At 50.8% G+C, this 18,654-nt stretch overlaps 1 protein-coding gene across 2 annotated transcripts; it reads left to right on the top strand.

Moving 5' to 3' along the window:
- The first annotated feature begins 344 nt into the window (after positions 1-344).
- Positions 345-18,303, top strand: INPP5K (inositol polyphosphate-5-phosphatase K). Of its 2 annotated transcripts, none has more exons than XM_016211119.2 (12): positions 345-544; positions 2,306-2,413; positions 2,741-2,849; positions 6,524-6,640; positions 7,085-7,161; positions 7,704-7,815; positions 8,492-8,601; positions 15,046-15,232; positions 16,123-16,260; positions 16,504-16,584; positions 16,723-16,827; positions 16,995-18,303. In XM_016211119.2, exons 1-12 carry the CDS (start codon positions 492-494, stop codon positions 17,052-17,054), a joined length of 1,257 nt encoding a protein of 418 aa, XP_016066605.1. In that variant the 5' UTR covers positions 345-491; the 3' UTR covers positions 17,055-18,303. The 2 variants fall into 2 exon arrangements, with proteins under 2 accessions (XP_016066605.1, XP_016066604.1); XM_016211118.2 differs by having other exon boundaries at positions 346-544; positions 6,986-7,161.
- Positions 18,304-18,654: the final 351 nt, after the last annotated feature.

Here is an 18,654-nt window from a genome sequence, read left to right on the forward strand (position 1 = left end):
GGTTGGGGTGGAGGGCAGTGCAAAAGCTACAGACCTCCGATATTAGTGAAACCCGCAAGAGCCGAAGAGGCTCGCGCGGGCGTGGCGACGGCTTCCGCCGGAAGACGGCCCCTTCCGGCCGGCCTCACGCGAGGCCCTCTGGGAGCCGTGAGAGCCTCCGGAGCGGAGCGCGCACCCCGCACGCCGGGCGGGACAGTGTGACGTCAGGTTCTGATGACGCTAGGACACGCCTTCATGCCCCGCTCCCCTAAGCTCCTTCCCTCCCAGCCTTTCACCTTTTCGCGCTTGCTGAGAGGACCGCCCCTTCCCGCCGGCCGCGCCACCCAGAGTCCCCGCGCTTCGGCCCCGCCTCTTACGGGGCCGAGGCGTAGGCCGGAATCCGGAAGGAAAACAACCGGGTGAGCCTGAGCTGGCCGGGACCTGCTGCCCGAGAAGTGCGGATCCGTCCAGGACCGGCTGGGCCGAGTCGGCCGGGCCTCCGCGTGGGGACGATGGAGACCGTGAACCCACTGAAACCGACGGAACCTAAAGGCAGGAAGCTCAGGTGAGGACGGCCTGCTCCGGGCTGATCACTGCCTCCGACCCAGTTGGGGCTGCGGATCTGGTGTAGAACCAGACTGGGAGAGAATGGACCAGGCCTACAGGGCTGCTTCTAGGTTGAAGGTCCTCCCACATTATCCCAGTGAAAAGCGAGCTATGTTAAGTCTGAGCCCCACGCCCCTTCCAAACTCAAGCGGCTGAACGACTTCTCACTTGGGCGCCCTAAGCAGGTGCCCGGTTGGCTTCTGGAGGAGGCAGCAGTGTTGAACTGTTTGAAGTTAAAGACATAACAAAGCACTCTCCCCTCAGCTCTGGAGTAGAAATCTGTTCTTACTTTTGATCAGCATGTACATCATGAGGTCTGCCTGATTCCGTTGTGACCTCCTAAAATCGGAACACAGATTTAGTTAAGATCCTATAGCCTGGTCCCATGCTTGCTCTTGAACGAGGAACAACGCTAATCACCAACTTAGTGCAGATCACGATGCAAGGATTTGCTGCTAATCGTCAGACTTGGGGAATTGGGGCAAGCAATCTCGACTTTTGCTCCCAATTCACTTAGAGCAGGTCCCTGGGAAAACAAGGAGCCTTGGAATAAAAGGGCTGCCTTTCTTAATCCTCTGTTGGACAGCAGGGGGAGATCGCAAACAAACAAACGAAGCACAATGTCTGTCGAGTGCCTGGGAAGGTGTTTTTGGTGGTGTTTTGTTGATGTTGATGTTCATGGGAAGGGGCAGGAAGTTGCTTTAAGCCCGCCAAGAATTTCTTCAAGTTGTGCTTTTTAGAACAAACGTGAACAACTAAGAACAGGGTATGGTGAAGAAGAGATGTTTTGGGATAGCTTCCCTTTTCTAACCCTCTCTCATTCTAGATCTGCTGCTGCAGGTCCTCTTTGTGGTGTACCTAGGACTCACCTGAGGCTTGGTGGCTGTACTTGCTCTCCTCATGGTTTGTAGCCACTGCCTGCTCTGGACTCAGCACAGTCTGGAGCTTCCTTGGAGCATTGCTGTAACTATTCATTTGAGATCTGCAAGTCTCTCCTTCCCCTGAGCCTCTGATGGGATCCAGTGTTAATGAGAACTGCTGATCTAGTTCTGTTGCTTCTTTAGGGGTCATATGAAGCTGTGATAGAGGATATTATCCAACTGATGACTTTTGAGATGTTGAGGAACCTGTTATTTAGAACCTTCTCCTTAGGCTATCCTAAATGCTGGCAGAAGTAGTTGTGCTCCAGGGATCACAACCATAGGAAAGAGTAAGGAAGGGAACGTGGTATCTCTGTTATTTTTGAAATTTCCATATCTTGTGGTGCTGAGGTCTCTCACAAGGTAAAAACTGAACATCCAGAATCTTTCTGGTGGTCTTAGGAACACTTGGGTTGACGAATGGGGAGTGGGAAGTTGCTGACTGAGCCATAGATGATTGCTGCAGTGTGAATGGCTGGTGAAATTAATAAATTCCTGACTGTCCACCCCTTCAGCTCTCCTAGTGTCAGCAGTACCAGTACTGCCAGATGAGGGCAGATGTAGGCCTCCATGGGGAAGCCAATCCAGAGCAGGAATTTCCTGCTTCAGGGAACAGAGGTGAAGATGAAGGGCTTATAGTTCAGCACCTCTATCCCCACCACCAGATGCAGAAAGCAATGTTTCTCATTTTGATTGCAGTGGATTGTGGTGCATCCATTAGCAGGCCTGTACCCCTGTCCACTACCTGGACTGGTGTTACTCTCCTTCCTCCATGGCTTCACTTTTCATCCCTTCCACAGCATACATGTCGTGACATGGAATGTGGCCTCTGCAGCACCCCCTCTAGACCTTGATAATCTCCTTCAGCTGGATAACCATAACCTGAATCTGGACATATATATCATTGGGTAGGTGTCTACAGCCCCTTCACCCATCCCTATTTCTGAGATAAGGTAAGCCTGACCAGTCCCAAGTTGTCCCCATGGGGAACTGCTGTAATCTGTCCCTCGCTCTGGAGTCTGAAGGCTAGGAGCTTTCAGCCTGCATTGGGATCAGTCAGTGTCTCTTGTCCTGGGTCAGCAATGGCAAGGGTTGGCGAATAACATCCAGGGGAGGGAGAGATAATAGTTATGAGAACCCAAGGCTTGAAAGTCTGCTGAAGGCAGTACTAAATGTCTGTGGTAGAGGCAGTACCCTCCAGGCCAGGGGGAAAACCTCTGACCTGGGATGGGCAGTTTGCAGGAAATGAACTGTGGGATCATGAGCCTCCTTTCTGACACTGCCTTTGAAGACCCATGGAGCAGTTTCTTCATGGATGTGCTTTCCCCTCTCAGCTTCGTCAAGGTAACTTTTAAGTTCATGGGCAATTGGGAAATGTGTCTTACCTCTTGTCATTAACCCCCACTCAGTCCTTTGGTCTCCCACTCAGACTTTCATGTTGTTTCCCATTTATTAAAGTGCCTAAACCTCAGTTACATCTGGCTCCCTGGGGCTCCTGCCTGCCTTGTGCCTTTCCAAGGTAACTGGAGCTAAGCTGGGACCCCAGGGGTTTATACCATGATATTTTTCAGGTTGGGAGAATTCCCTGGGGAGGTTGCAGCAAGGCTTATTAACACCTCAGTGCCTACCCCATCTCTAGCCAGTCTCTCCTCACATGCCTAGCCTGCAATGTTTGAGCATAATAATTGCTACCATTTATCAAAATCTTCCTTGATGTTAGGCATTATAAATAAGCTCTTTATTACATTATTTTAAAATTTTAACAACTCTTGAAATAAGAGTAGAGATAAAATTAAGATTCAGAAGTCATACAGGCTCTCTGGAATTTGAATCAAGGCCTTTCAAACTTTATAACCCATAGTCTTTTTTAAAAAATCTTCACCTGAGGATATTTTTTTTGGTGTGTTTTTTTAATATTATTATTATTATTGATTTTTTTTTTTAAGAGAGATAGGGAGAGAAAGAGAGAAACATCCATGTGAGAGAGAAACATTGATGGGTTGCCTCCCATACATGCCCCAATCAGGGATCAAACTCATAACCTAGGTATGAACAGGAATTGAGCCTGCAACCTTTTGGTGTACTGGACAGTGTTCTAAGGAACTGAGCTACCCAGCCAGGGCATAACCTATATTCTTAACTACTATACTTTATTGCTATACTGGTGAGCTCTAAGGCTGACAGGTATCCCATGGCTAACCTGCTGGTATAGAGGGTGTCCTCTGATTATTGGGGTCATGCACCTCAAATTCTCAGGAGCCCAGAGGTTAGGAAAGGGGAGATAGGTATGGAGGAAAAGCGTTGTCAGTCTGAAGGTCCTGTATTCTTTGAGGAATCTTGAGACCGTAGGAGAATCCACAGGAAGGCTCTAGATTGCTGATCTTCACCTCTCTGCCTTGCATAGCTGAGGGATGAAGCACACTCCCATTCAAAGCACCTAATGTAGCGCTTCATGAAAATACCAGAATTGCCCTACTTTCTTCACTGGGTGACTGGATTTCTTTAGAATTAATTATCTTACCCTACTTTGCTTAATGGTGCTGAGGCTAGAGCCGTGACTCCTCCCAAGAAGTGCAGAGGCCGGAGGAGGGACTACATGATTTGGTCCTAGAAAATGCCAGCCCCCGATCCCTGGGCTCCCTCCAGATTAAACTTGCGCCTCTTCCTGCAGACATGGGGGTAGATCCTCAGAGGGCAGAACCACTTCTCTCACCACCCACTTCCTTCCCAAGACTGTAGGCCTCCTTGCACTTCAGCTAACTGGCAAGGGATTGGTAGAATGGAACTGAGCCAAGGAAATTAGCTCAGCTTGTGGCAGGGACACAACCCATTCTATCCATGCTGCCTCCCAAGGTTGGGAGGCCAGCCTGGGGGCCTGGCACCCAAAGCAGATGACCCTCCTACCCCCAGCCAAGAATTGAGGTGAAGGGGTGAGCCCTGCTTGCAGCCTGTTTCTTACAGGAGAGTAAGTTGAGAAGTCTGGGGCTGCCCCCTTTGCTGGCTGCAAGACTCCCAGTCACCTCCTTTCTAGGCGCTTCCTTAGCCCTGCCCACATCATTTCCTCTAACTAGAACTTCCCCTACAAATCTCCTGCCTTTCCCCACAGCCCCACCCTTTCTCCCAATCTGAGGCTTTCCTTCCTCACCCCCACCCCTCCACTTCCCTGCTCCTCACAAAGTGGACTGGTGCCTTTGTGGTGGAGCCCAGTGGCCCGAATCAGCTCTGGGTTAGGGTTAAACTTGAAACACTCCCTGAATCTTTATGCGTTCCCTTGGGAGTCAGTCCCTCATAGTCTAGCCTTTCCCCTGCTTTCATTACCATATGTGCAAGTGAAGGGTAGAAACCAAGACTGGGGGTGGAGGGTGGGGTTGTGGCCACAGTTGTAGCAACCTCTGCCCAACCCTAGGTTCCCACGCCTCCCTCACTCACTTCCCCCACTCAGTCCTGGGTTTGGGGTTCCCCCTGCTTTGACTCCTCCACTGTGCCAGAGCTCCTGGCCTGCGGGATCAAGTTTCATAATTCCTGGAAGGCCCCAGTACACGCTCCCCACCCGGGGATTTCCTCCTTGGCCTCTGCACCTCATGCTCCGGAAACAGCTACTCCAGTGGTGGATGTAGACAGCCTGAAGCTGAGATAGAGGGTCATGAGCTATGGCCCATTCTCATGCCCACCCCACCTCCTGGCCACAGACAGCAGGGGTTTTGACAGTCCTGGTTCTTTGATGTTGTTTTGATGTTGTTATCCAGGTGGTCCTACTGGTTCCTTGGTCTCCTTGAGCCTCAGTCCTTCACCTGAGAAACAGGGACAGTGGTTCCTTCCAGGGTTGGTGTCTTTGTTTTTAATATATCTTTATTGATTTCAGAGAGAGGAAGGGAGGGGGAGAGAGAAAGAGAAACATCAGTGATGAGAGTCATTGATTGACTGCCTTCTGCACGCCCCCCTCTGGGGATCGAGCGGCAACCCGGGCATGTGCCCTGACCAGGAATCAAACTGTGATCTCCTGGATCCTAGGGCAGTGCCCAACCACTGAGCCACTCCAGCTGGGCCATTTCTTAATTTTCTTCCACTGAGGTACAACATATGCAGAAAGTAAGTGTGCTGTTTGGTTTGGGTTTTTTAAATCCTCACCCGAGGATATTTTTTCCATTGCTTTTCAGAGAGAGTGGAAGGGAAAGAGAGAGAGAGGAACATCGATGTGAGAGACACATTGATTGGTTGCCTCCTGCACGTGCCCAGACCAGGGCTGGAAATCCAGCCTGCAACCAAGGTATGTGCCCTTGCCCAGAATCAAACCCGGGACCCTTCAGTCTGCAGGCTGACGCTCTACCTACTGAGCCCAACCAGCTAGGGCAAGTGTATGGTTTGATGGATTTTTTTTATGCATATACGCCCATGTTACTGCCAGTCTAGTCAAGAGTCAGAATATTTCCAGCATCCTAGAGGATTTGCTCATGTTCCTTCTCTGCATCTACTTTTAAGAATCCTTAAACCAAAAAATAATAACTGCCAGTTAATTCTTCCAGTGTCTATGAGATAGATTCCTGCTCTCTCAATGAGATAATAGGCTGAGAGACTTGCCCAATATCAAATACTAAGAACCTGAGCCAGGATTTGGACCAGATCTGGCTAACTTCAAAGTTGGTGCCCTTAGCCCCTATCCTGTATAGCTGCATTCCTCTTTGAGGCCCTGGCCTACAGGGTACCCAGAGGACCTCAGGAGGGCATTGGTGAGAGGAGCACCTAAGCATTCATGGAGCTGGGACTGAAGAGTCGATGCCTACCTGATGGCAGGGTACCCTGGCAGCCTTGCTTTCTCTGTCCTGAACCCCCAGGTTCAGGAACAGAAACGAACTTGCTCAACTCCCACAGTGCATCATTTGGCAGCTAAAGGGAGTGAAACAGACTTGAGCTGAGATACTATAGCCCTGGGGAGGGCATGTGTGTGGCACAGGACCTGGCAGGGACACACTCGGCCTGTGCAGGGAAATGAATGACCATTGTCCTCCCCTGTCCTGCAGGTCTCCTATGTTCGCATGCAGGGGCTCCTCTTACTGGTCTTTGCCAAGTGTCAGCATTTGCCCTTTATCCAGATCCTCTCTACGAAATCCACCCCCACTGGCCTCTTCGGGTACTGGGTAAGGACTGAGTCTTGTTTAAGTCATGAGCTGGGAGGCCTCTTTTCACTGGGCTGGGAAGGGCTTGGGGCTTTAGAGCTGTAAAAATGGAAAATGGGGTAAAATGAGTCTTGTTAATCTGTCCGATCTGGTTCCCTGCATACCCACTCTCCTGCCTCTGGAAGCTTAGCATCCTGAGACCTCAGGTTGGGTGAGCTCTCTGTGGATTGGATGGAGAGCTCACCTGGGAAGCTGAATGTCTGGCCCTGGGAGATCCTATGGGAGGAGAGACCATCTTCCCTCAGGCCTACGATGGGAAAAAAGAGGTATTTCCTCCCCAGAGCAGTTTCCAACTTGTCCTACCAGGGGAACAAAGGGGGCGTCAACATCTGCCTGAAACTTTATGGCTATTATGTCAGCATCATTAACTGCCACCTGCCCCCCCACATGGCCAACAATGACCAGCGGCTGGAGCACTTTGACTGGATCCTGGAGATGCAGAATTTTGAGGGACTTGACATCCCCAACATCCTGGACCATGAGTGAGCATGCAGTTGCAAACTGCTGCCCCACCCTCTCCCCCACACCAGCCCAGACTAGCATCCTCTGCCCAGTCACTGCTGCCCAGCCAGAAGCAGATCATGCTCCTCTCCCAGCCTCGTCCCTCATACCCCATCTGCTCTCTTATCCACCTTTGCCTGCCTGAGGTCTGGGATCCCTTACCCTTCCCTGGCCCTTCTACCCTGCTTAGAAGCCTGGATACTTCTGAACATCCCTGGTCAAGAACCCTGTGGTTCCTGAGGTCAACCAAAGGGCTGTTTCTCAGCCTTGCCTGGTGGCCAATTGAGGGAGAAGGAGGGAGGGCAGGAGCCTGTTGCGTATTTGTCATTTGCCCTCGGGGCTGGTCTCTTCGCCTTAAACAATGGTGTAGGAGCCATGAGAACAGTCCTGGTGGGCCTGTGCCCTGGTCTTCACCTAGTACTCTCCCAGCAGCCCCTGGAGTGAGCAGGCCTGAGCCACCTGTTCGCTCCTCCCTTCTCTGTCCTCATCACAAACCTCAGGCTGCCTTCTTTTCTTTCTGAAGCCTCATTGTCTGGTTTGGAGACATGAACTTTCGGATCGAGGACTTTGGGTTGCACTTTGTTCGAGAATCCGTAAAAAGTCAGTGCTACAGTGACCTGTGGGAGAAGGATCAGGTATCAAGGGGGTCCAGAGGGGTGGTCTGAGCCCATGGTGGAGGTCCAACATGAAATGTGTGGAGCGTTGCTCAGGTTCCCTAGTGCCTTTTTTCTTTCCCTGTCCTCTGAAATCCCTGTGCCCAGGCAGAGAAGAGTCTAACAGGGCTTCACACCTGGGGGTGGGGCAGCCCGTCCAGTCAGGGCCTGGTCTTCATTTGGCAAAACCAAAGTGTGCGTTATCATAGGGAGCGAGAAGGGCTTTGGCCTATGAGCACCAGCCTTCTAGTATCCCTGTCGTCTCTCCCATCTCCAAGCTTGCTTGCCTCCCAGAAGATGAGATGTGCCCATTTGAGAAACCCTGGCTACTCCAGCCTGCCCTCTGATACATATCTGCTAGTGGCTCCCAGAGAGATGGAATTTAAAGCCTGGTCCCTATAGTCCAAAGACTAGGAAATGGCAGGCAGCTGCCTCCCCTGGGACTGTGGGGTAATGTTTGCAAAAGGATTCAGCTGTTCTCCTGGGGGTGGGGGTGGGGGTGGGGGTGGGGGTGGGGGTGGGATACTGAGGCTGTGAGGAAGTGAAGTGGCATTGCTTAATTCTTACCTCACCTTGATAGCTGATCCCTTAAATGGAGTGTGGTGCTGGGCCATGGGGTTGGGACCATCAGGAGATGGGACTGTACCTTTCTCTACAGCTCAGCATTGCCAAGAGATGCGACCCACTGCTCCGGGAGTTCCAGGAGGGCCCCCTGCTCTTCCCACCTACCTACAAGTTTGATAAGAACTCCAACAACTATGACACCAGGTGAGGGGGCTCCAGCAGTAGAGGATCAGCCTACCTTGGCTCTGGAATTAGCCTGTGAGGAGGAAATGGGGAGCCAGGACTGGGAAGTCATACTGTGCTGGCCCTAGTGGCAGTTGGAGCTGCCTCAGAATAGAAATGTTAGGGAAGCAGGTATAATAGATCCAGCCATCACCTCTCAGGAGTGGTGCTTCTCACCCCCTTTGAGGCATTGACTATGGGAACTCTTCCCAGATTATCCACAGAGAAAGCAGGTGGGGGAGCTGGTGCTGTCCAGGATGGGGTATGGTTAGGGGGCAGGTAGGGCCAGAGAAGAAGAGGCAACTGATTCCTGACTTACAAGTGGCTACTTTTCAGCATTCTGGGAACCCCTGCCCCCACTCCCCAGAGCTTTCTGGTCCTCCCCAGATGGGGGCTTGGCTCAGCCACTTACTGGTATTAAGTGCCCTTGCCCTAGCTGTGAGTGGTCAGGTACTATTCAGGAAGGTGAAGTAGTAGTCATCAGTGGAGATTTTTACAGGGAAAAATAGAGACAGTGCACCTAGTAGTTAGAAGCACAGCTCTGCATCAGCTGCATGACGTTGGCCAACATATTTAAGGCTTGATTTTGTCATCTAGAAAATGGGAGTGATAACAGTACTCACCTCGGTTGAGGATTGAATGAGACCTTGCATATGTATAGTCCAGTGCCTGGCACCCAGTAAGCACTGTGATAACTGCTATTGTTATTTTTAGATTCATGCCTTCAGGTGGCAGTTGTTTTGAATCTTTATTTTTTTTATTGATTGATTTTTAAAGAGAGAAAGGAAGAGAGAGAGAAACATCAATTTGTTGTTCCACTTATTTATGCATTCATTGGTTACTTCTTGTATATGCCCTGACTGGGGATCGGACCCACAACCTTGGCATACTGGGATGATGCTCTAACCAACTGAACTACCCAGCCAGGGTGGGTGATAGTTTTACTGAAAAACTTTCTAAGAAGCTGAGAAGGGGCCAGGTCACCACCAAAACCTTAGGCTTAGGGAAGGCGGCAAAAGCAGCTCTAGCAAGAGGTCCCTGGCTCAGCTTAGGGCAGGGAAAGAAAAAGAAGAACCCTTTGCATGTTAGGGGCTTTTTGTTTCACTTGAGACAGTTCCTTCATTCTTCCTATCAAGATTGTCTTATGAGGGAGATAGGAGGTCCTCCAGAGCACCCCAGTCCTCTGAGATTTAGGGGGTGAATAGGTATCTCCACAGCCAGGCCAGGGTGAGAGGTAGGACTGCTGGCCCAGTGCTAGCAGTGCTATAGCAGAGCAACAGTGTCCCTGCCAAGGAATGGGGAGAGGGCAAGCCATTTCAGGAGTGTGGAGCAAGACAGAATGGGATCATGGCCTGGGCAATGCACACAAGAAGAGGCCATGAACACTGGAAACTGGGTTCAGCCAGGGCAATTGAGCAGGCCAAAAAGGAGGTAAGAGGACAGTCTCCAGCTGGCCCAGGTCCACAGCTATAGGGAGACTGCCAGTCTCCCCAGCCAGTCATTGGAAATGAGAGTCATGGACATTATAAGGCCTTGGTGGGACAGGCTGGGGACTTGGGGGCTGGGACCCTCCACCCATTGACTTTAAAACCTCCCTTGCCATCAGGAAGAGAGCTGCTGACAGGCCATGTAGCCAGGTGTCCCTTTGCCCCGACCCCCAGGTATGGTAGGGAAACCACTGGAGACTAGATGAAAGTTATTGCAAACAGCTGAGTCTGGGCTGCAGTTAGCAGGGACAGATTGGGTAGAGAGGCTCAGAGATGTTGGAGGACTTCCCCAGGCGGCTTAGCTAATGGTGGCAGAGCTGGGGCTCAGACCTGATTCTCTGGACTCTGGCTCACAGTACTTTCCTCTAGACCACAGGACCTCTGAATTCACATCTGGTTTTGCCAACAGCAGCAAACAGGATTGGACAGCAAAGTCTTGCTAAGGAGGAGGCAGATACTTATTCCCACATCATAGATACAACCCACATTGTGGTTGATATTATTGAGCACTTTTGATTGCCAGGCATTGTGCACAGGGCTTTGTCTGCATCGCTTAATTCATACTTTATCCTCATTAGGTAGATTCTACTATTGACCTTTTTTAAATATATATATCTTTATTGATTTAAGGGAGAGAGAGAGAGAGAAACATCAATGATGAGAGTGTCATTGATTGGCTGCCTCCTGCACGCCCCTGACTGTAGTCCAGCCTGGAACCTGGGCATGTGCCGTGACCGGGAATTGAACCACAATCTCCTGGATCCTATGTCGATGCTCAACTGCTGAGCCACACCCAGCCAGGCTATTATTGAGTTTTTACAAATAAGAAGACAGTCTTGGAATATCTAAGTAACAGTAACAGTAAGTGATCAAGCAAGAATTTGAACTTGAGTCTGTGTGACTGCAGGAACGGGAGGACATCATAACTGAAGTCTCACCGGCTGGGGCCACGGTCCAGAGACAACTGGGAGTTACCCTAATGGCCAGGGCCTGAGCCCTTCATTGTGAGCAGAAACATTTCTAGCTAATTGGACCAGTGTTCATCCTCGAAAACCAGTTCAGACATCATCTCTACCAGAAAGCCTTCCCTGACCCAGCCTTCCCCGGCTCACTGAGAGGCCTCTCCTGCCTTTATGCTGCCTCAAGCCTTGTGTACACCAGGCTTCCCATGTTGCTTTTAAGACACAGTGTGCCTTTCTTGCTGTAGTGTGAATGCCCAGAGCGCAGAGATAGGATCTGATTTATGACCATTCCTGAGATGTAGCATAGTGCCTGGCATATGTTTAAGTTGTGAGCCCAAAAGAATAAAGGGGAAAGATGCAGCATTTAAGGAGCAGCCAGCCGAGTAGAGGGACCCACCCATGCAAGAGATCCAAGTAAACGTATCAAGTCCAAGAGCTGGCAGATAGAAGGTTCCCGAACTCTGTGGAAGTGCTGAAGGAGGTTGAGGCAAATGGTGAGGGGAGCAGCTGACGCCAGGAGGAGTCGATCAGAATTGTCAAGAAGGCAGCAGAATTTGGCAGAAAGAAGGGCAGGCATTCCTATCAGTCAGCAGCACTGATGAGAGAGGCATCTTGAGTGGAGCCTGACCCAGCTGTACAAAGTAACTATGAGGGAGTTTTGTGCTGGGCATGGGAGGCAGCTTTGCTCAGCCACAGTAGTGTCCTGGAGCCAAGATGTAATGAGAACCTAGGTCCGCTCCATTACAGGGAGGGTGAAAGGGCTGAGGGCGGGAAATCCTGTTCAAGTCAGAGATTGCAATAGGGTTGTGTTACATGAACCCAGTCAACCTCTCTGCTAGGCAATGAGCAGAGGATATTATGATCAGTCTAGTCAAGACTTGTGCCTAGAGTTCAGTGTGACACTTAGAAGCCAGCTACAGAGAGCTGAAGGGAAAAGTGCTTTCAGACCCCAAAATGGGACACATCACTATTTTGGGGTCAGTAAATTGGCTGAGTTTTTTAGGCTTTTAAGCCGAGAGAATCTTACAGAGCTACTTGGTTTTAAATTTTTTGAAAGTCAAGATATACTAATCTCCAGAAACAATTGTTGTATTCAGTTATGACCATTCAGCCGAAAAGCATCAGTGAGACCCAATCCAGATAACGCACACTGTGAGGCAGTTCTGGCAGCTGTGAATTGGCCCCAGTGGGCAGGCTGGAGGAGACAGTGGAGTGCAGTGGAGGGGTGCAAACTTCATAGTCAGCAACCTGGACAAGCATCTGGCCTCCACCTGGGCAGGGTGACTTCTGAACTTCAGTGTCCTGTGGGAGGAGAAAAGTGTGATCTTAGCATTCTCCCAGTGTTGGAGGGATTAGAACAGCCTGTGAGCCACCTGTCTCAGTGTCTAATCACAGAAGGACCCCACGCCTAGCTATATTATTATTAGAAATGGAGAACTCGGGAAATATATGTAACATTTGATTAGTACACATTTATTTTGCTTACTGCTTTCTTGTCTTTTGTCAAGCAAGCTCCTCAAAGACCTTTTCAATCTAATTTATCGGATTCCTAGTTGGCCTGGCACATAATAAGGGCTCAGTAAGTCACATTGAAAGAATGAGTCCTACAGGTGAAGGGACGAGCCTGGACCAGGCCATAGAACAGGAGGAAAGGGAGTCAAATGGAAAGGTACCAAAGAGGAAGGAGAGGCAGGCTGTGGCCAGGCCTGGGGAGGATTCGGACGTGACAGCAGGTCTGAGTTCTTAACTATGAGGGAAGCTGGGGAGCGGGAATGCTTTGAAAAGGGAGAGTGGTACATTCCTGTGGTTTATTACCAAGTGTTAAGCATTGTTAGGCACGAAATGTCCAAGACTCCATGTCTGTAGTCTCTGGGATGGGATTACCATATTCCTATGTCCTCTGAGCATTCCTCAGAATGAGAGGTTGAAACAGTCCAAGGAGGCCCAAGCAGATGTGGTTTAGCCAGTTACCACTTGACCACTCCCTTGACACACCTTAATTTGTTTAACCTTCACAATAGCTCTTTGAAGTAAGTACTATTATCAACTCATCTTAGAGTCAAGAAACCAAGGTTTGGAGTGATGAGGTCACTTGCCCAAGGGCACATAGCCTTTATCTTTTAAAACTGGATTACTGGTTTATTATAAATGGGTAACTCAGGGACAAGCAAGTGAAAGAGGTGCATAGGGCAAGGGCCAGGAGGCTCCTTGTCCCCTCCTGGCCCACCACTCTTCTGCTCACCATCATGGAACAACAGGGCTCTTAATTAACAGGGCAGAACCTGCCCCCAACTGGCCTCTGACCCGAGAGTCAGAGTTCACCATTGAGACACCATTCTGCCTCTGTTGCTAGAAAACTGTATTGCTGTTGAAGTGACAACAGTATGTTTGTTTAAAATAGTAATTAAGTAAAGCAGAAGACAAAAATAGCATTTCAAACATTATAAGCACATGAAGCTCTATGCATTAAGATTATATGGGCATTTTTGAGGAGAGAGATTGAGCTTGGGGTTTTATTAGTTAGTTTGGGTTCACAAGCAGTTGTCAAGTACCTACTGTATGCCAGGCTCTGTATTAATGCTGAGTGTACACAAGAGACTCCAGGAGCCAGTCCTGCCTTCCTAGTTCACATACTAACTCATATGCTGATTGGGAAACAGAAAACTACAATATAGTAAAAGTACTGGTGTAAATGCTTTAGAAAGAAGGAGAGGTCAGGGGCACCTTTATGATGAAGACAACATTGGAATCGGGCCTCTCCCTGTGAAAAAGGGTGTTCTAGGCAGCGAAAGGTTCTAGAGTAAAGGTCCTGAGGCTTGAGAGAGTCTCCAGAGTGGGGTGGGTCTGGGACAGTGGTGAAAGGTAAAGTCAGAGGCGGCAGACTCCTGACCACCTTGGAAGCTGTGCTTGGGGACTGGAGCTATATTCTAGGGGCAATGAAACGTCTTAAAGTTTTTAAAGTAGGAAATTATCTGACTCATCTGACCAGGCTTTACTACTCTGTGGTTCATTCAAAACCAAGGGGAGGAACCCAGAAATATTGACTGCCCCCACCCCATTCCAGGACACAGGGTCTCCACTTGGAGGGCGGGGCTGGGTGCCCGGCCCATCTTAAAGAATACCCAGCAGCTGCCTGAGCGGGGCTGGCTCCGAGTCAGGCTTGCCTGCCTGGAGTCAGCTGCCTAGGGGGGGAGCACTCTTGTCTCCAGGGTTGCAGGTCCTTTCTCACGCTCCTCTGGAAGCTGGCAGTGAAGAACAGTGGAGGGGTCTCTCAGTTGATTCTTGAGAACAAACCATAATCAGGCAATGTCTACAGAGGGCTTATACCAAGCGCTATGCTGAATATTTTCTGTGCTTTATCTTATTTCATCATCTCAGCAACCCTATGAGGTAACTACTGTTCTCCATTTGACAGATGAGGAAGCTGAGGCCTGAGAGGGGTTGGCCAGGTGATTTAGAGCACACACTATGGTCATGCTGCTTGGCCTTTAATCCTGGCTCCACCACTCAGTGCCTATGTGACTTTGGAAAAGTTGCTTCCCCTCTAAGACAATCTCTCCACTGGTCACAGGCATGTGGTGAGCATTCCTTAACCGCTTTCCTTCTCTAAGGCCGCATCTTCAGTAAGGGAGAGCCAAATTCCAGCTCAGGATCTGCCTGACTCCAAAATCCAAACCTCAGCCTCTCTGATCTGCTGCTGCTTTTGGTCAAGAAATAAGAAAAGCTTTGAAATGAAATGTTTCTGAGTCACAGTTTGATTGAGGGTCCTTGGCTGAGTCTGAGAAAGGCCAGCATACCTTTGATTCTGTTGGATACCCTCCCTTCTGTTGCCAGGCTGTGTTCCAGCTCTGGCCCAGGGGGCTCATGGCCGCTGAGAGACCCTGGCATTAGGGGCTCCGGCAAGCTCGTGGGGGCACCTGCTGCTCTCCTGCCAACGCTTTCTTCTCTCCCCGTTCTTCCTCTTCCCTCCCCTTCAGTGAGAAAAAACGCAAGCCTGCATGGACTGACCGGATCCTGTGGAGGCTGAAGCGGCAGCCCCACACTGACTCCTGTGCCCCCAGGCTGCCGGCCCATCACTTCTCCCTGTCTCTGAGGAGCTACGTCAGCCACATGATGTACACCATCAGTGACCACAAGCCTGTCACCGGCACCTTTGACTTGGAGGTGAACTACTGGGCTGCCAGGCAATTGGCAGAGGAGCAGCCATGCTAGGCCACATCCCCAAACACTCCAGCCCTGGATTCTAATGTCAACACATCCCCCAGGGGAGACCTGTAGGGGGACATGATTGCCTTTCCTCCCAGGTCGGGTATCCCTGCTCTTCTTAGGAGCTGTTGATGGCTCTGCCTGTCAAAAACGTGCTCAAACCCCTTGTGAATAGGTTTCCATTTCCTCTCGGTGCTGTCCCTTGGGGCTGAGTTCCATTATGTTTATTACCTACTATGTGAAGTAGGACTTCCTTGTATTGTCCTGAACCTATCTGGATCAGGTTGCAAAGGAAGCTCCCTCCATCCTTGTATTTTGCCATCTAACAACCAACTAAGTGTTCACCTTTGAGCTGCTGGCTGCCCTCAGCCTTCACCTTTTCATACTGGTTTGTCTGTCTTTATACCATTTGTTCCTTCTACATGTCTATAGCTGTTCTTGCCACAGGTACCCTTCCCCTGAAAAATAGAATTTGGGTCTTTGGGTCAGGAACCCTGAAGGTCTGAGAGCAGCCACTTGGCTCCTTAAACCTGTTAGCTCTTTCCTCCCATTCTGCCTCACCTTCGTCCCTCAGCACTGGGCTCTCTGCTTGGTTACCCACCTGGCCCTCTGCTCCACCATTCCTGCCAGGGTCAGCCACCCCTGACAAGCCTGTGGTCCTTTCTCTTTCCAGCTGGCCAGCCAAGGTCTGCTACTTTCTCAGGGCAGCCTAGCATTCTGTCCCACCACCCTGACGCCCCTCTTCCCCCCCGACCCTTACTTGTTGGAAAAGCGCAGTAAGAAACATTTATCTCAGAGAAGAGAATGATGCTATGGATTTTCAACCTCTTTCCCATCCCTGTGTGTAGCTGAAGCCGTTGGTATCTGTCCCACTGATCACCCTGATGTCAGAAGGCTTGTGGACCATGGAGAATGACATGCTTATCAGCTACTCATTGACCTCAGACTTTCCCAGCAGCCCCTGGGACTGGATTGGACTGTACAAGGTGATGTGATGGGAGAGGCAGGGAGTCCATCAGCCACACACACCCCCTGGTTTATCCACCCTGAGGGCTCTGGGGAGCTGGGCACAGAAACAAAAGAGCTCATCTCGGGGCTGGCAGTGAAGGGGAGGGCATACAGTATGATAGCCAAACCTAGGAGTGAGACCATCTTCCTTCGGATTTGCTTTAGGTCCCGTGGTGGGAATAAGCTGTCCCTTCCTGACCGTCCAATCCTCCCTCCCACAGGTGGGGCTTCGACACATTAACGACTACGTGTCCTATGTCTGGGTCAAAGACAACCAGATCTCCTGCAATGGGCTGAACCAGGTACCTGCCCTGCCCATTCCTGAGATAGGTGTTCCACTTCTCCAGCAGGCAGTCTTGCCTGCGGGAAAACTTGTCTCTAAGCACTGGGCGGGACCAGGGCCGTGGAGCTGACCCCATCCCATCTGTCCTCCCCTCCAGGTTTACTTCAGTGGCAGCGACATCCCTGAGACTGAGGGTCAGTTTCTCCTCTGTTACTATAGCAACAGCCTACGTTCAGTGGTGGGAATAAGCAGTCCCTTCAAGGTAAAGTGGGGTGAGGGGAGCTTGAGCCCCCTTCTGTTCCCCAAGCCATAAGCCTAGAAGCCAACCTGTACCTGGAGCTGCTGCAGTTGGAGAATGGCAGTGATGGAACAATGCGGAAGAAAACCTGCTATTTCCCCTTCCGCTCACTGCCTGTTTCATCCCTGCAGATCCAGCCTCGAGTCTTCTTGGCGGAGGACCCACTGGGTGAAACCCAACCACAGATCTGAGCTTCAGTGAGGGGGAATCCAGGGCGGAGGCCAGAGCTGGCAGCCAGCTCTACTCACCACTTCCAGGAGCGCTGGGGGCCCAGCCAGCCTTCTGAGGAGGCAGCAAGTATCCTTCACCTCCCGGGGGGAGCTCTGGCCACACACTCCTTTGCTCTTTCCACTCCATATCTGTGGAAGTGGCCACTTAAATACAGACTTTCGTTGCTGAGATGTGAGTGAAACCAGCTAGTGTGTAAACAGTGAAGACCTGGGGACAGTCCACCGGATGTGGGAGGGACCCTCTAGTCTACGTCTCATTTCTTGATTTTCCCCACACACAGTTCCAGTCCCGCCCAAGCAAGCCCGGCAGGCACATGCCCCATCTGGCACAGGCCTGCATTCTTGTCACTTCATCCTGGGCCTCAGGCTATCTGGGAGGGGGAGTTGCTCACATTTGTACAGGCTTCATAGACTAGTTGGCACAAGCAACACTGGGTCCCAGGAGTCTTGTCATCTCATTGCCTTTCCCCCTGAGGGATGGGAAGGAAGTGTGGGATCCTTGCTTTCAGCAGAAGCAGTATGATTAAGTTGACAGGATGGACAGGCCCCGTTACCCAGGCTCTTACGTAGGGGTTGTGGGCAGGTTGAGTGTCCTGCCTGCATCCTCCTGCCCCCATGGAGTGTGACCCAGAAAGTTCCAGACCTGAAGAGAGAATTGGACCCAGGTTCACTTCTGCTGGGGATTATGCCCCCAACCTGCCATCTTGTCAAGGGTTAGCAGGTGGTAGAGGAGCTGTGGCCACGGGTTTTTCCACGGTGGTCTGCGCAGTGGAGCTCTTCTGCGCCTACCCTTGTCTGAAGTCATTAGCCAGAAACCTGCCCTCTCTCTAGACCACTCTGATACCTAGAAGGGGCAGGCAGAGAGGAAGGCTGGAATCAAGACGTTTGGCAGAATCTGGCCCTTGGGGTCTTCAGAGAGCATTCTCCAGGTGCTGTGTGGACATGGCTGTCCCTACTCCTACCACTTGCCTCCAGCTGCTGGTCACTCAACAGCTCTTCTCCCAGGAAAAAACACCTCAGGGAGTCTGCTCTGTGACTGTCACTCGAGTCCTACAACCTGAAACTAAGGAACACTCCAGTTGCTCTGCATTCCATACTCCACCCTGGGAGCCATGTGTACCATGGAGAGCTGTCCCCCTGGCTCCTAGCGGGCTTTGGATGTGTGTGTTCTGTCTGTCACATCGAGGGATAATTAAAAACATGGCTTTTACACTTGTGTGTGACTCCTTCATGATGGTGCTGGGAAGGGGTACACGGTGAGGGGCATGTACACCCATACTAGACTGCGTCTGAGAGGAACAGATGTTGCCTGGTGGGAACGGGAATGAGGGTCACGAATAGTCGCCCCCTGGAGCCCTGGCCCACTTGACACATGGTATTGGGCAGTTGATTAATTCTGCTGCTGAGCAGAGTGGGTTTCTTAGAACTGATAACTCAGAAAAGGTGCTTACCCTGCTCTCGCTGGCTCACCCCTCTTCACCCGCCACTCCCTCAGACCTTAGTCTTGCGCCTTGGACCTGAGTTAAGCTATCCAAAAATGTCACCATCTTTCCTTTCCACC

Source organism: Miniopterus natalensis, chromosome 17 (genome assembly GCF_054644295.1).
Source record: "Miniopterus natalensis isolate mMinNat1 chromosome 17, mMinNat1.hap1, whole genome shotgun sequence".
Lineage (NCBI taxonomy): Eukaryota > Metazoa > Chordata > Mammalia > Chiroptera > Miniopteridae > Miniopterus > Miniopterus natalensis.

Excerpts from the sequence above, each read along its gene's own strand:
- INPP5K (XM_016211118.2), top strand. The coding sequence starts at position 492 with ATGGAGACCGTGAACCCACTGAAACCGACGGAACCTAAAGGCAGGAAG. Across the intron at positions 545-2,305 it reads CCTAAAGGCAGGAAGCTCAG|CATACATGTCGTGACATGGA; the intron begins GTGAGGACGGCC and ends TCCCTTCCACAG. Across the intron at positions 8,602-15,045 it reads TCCAACAACTATGACACCAG|TGAGAAAAAACGCAAGCCTG; the intron begins GTGAGGGGGCTC and ends CCTCCCCTTCAG.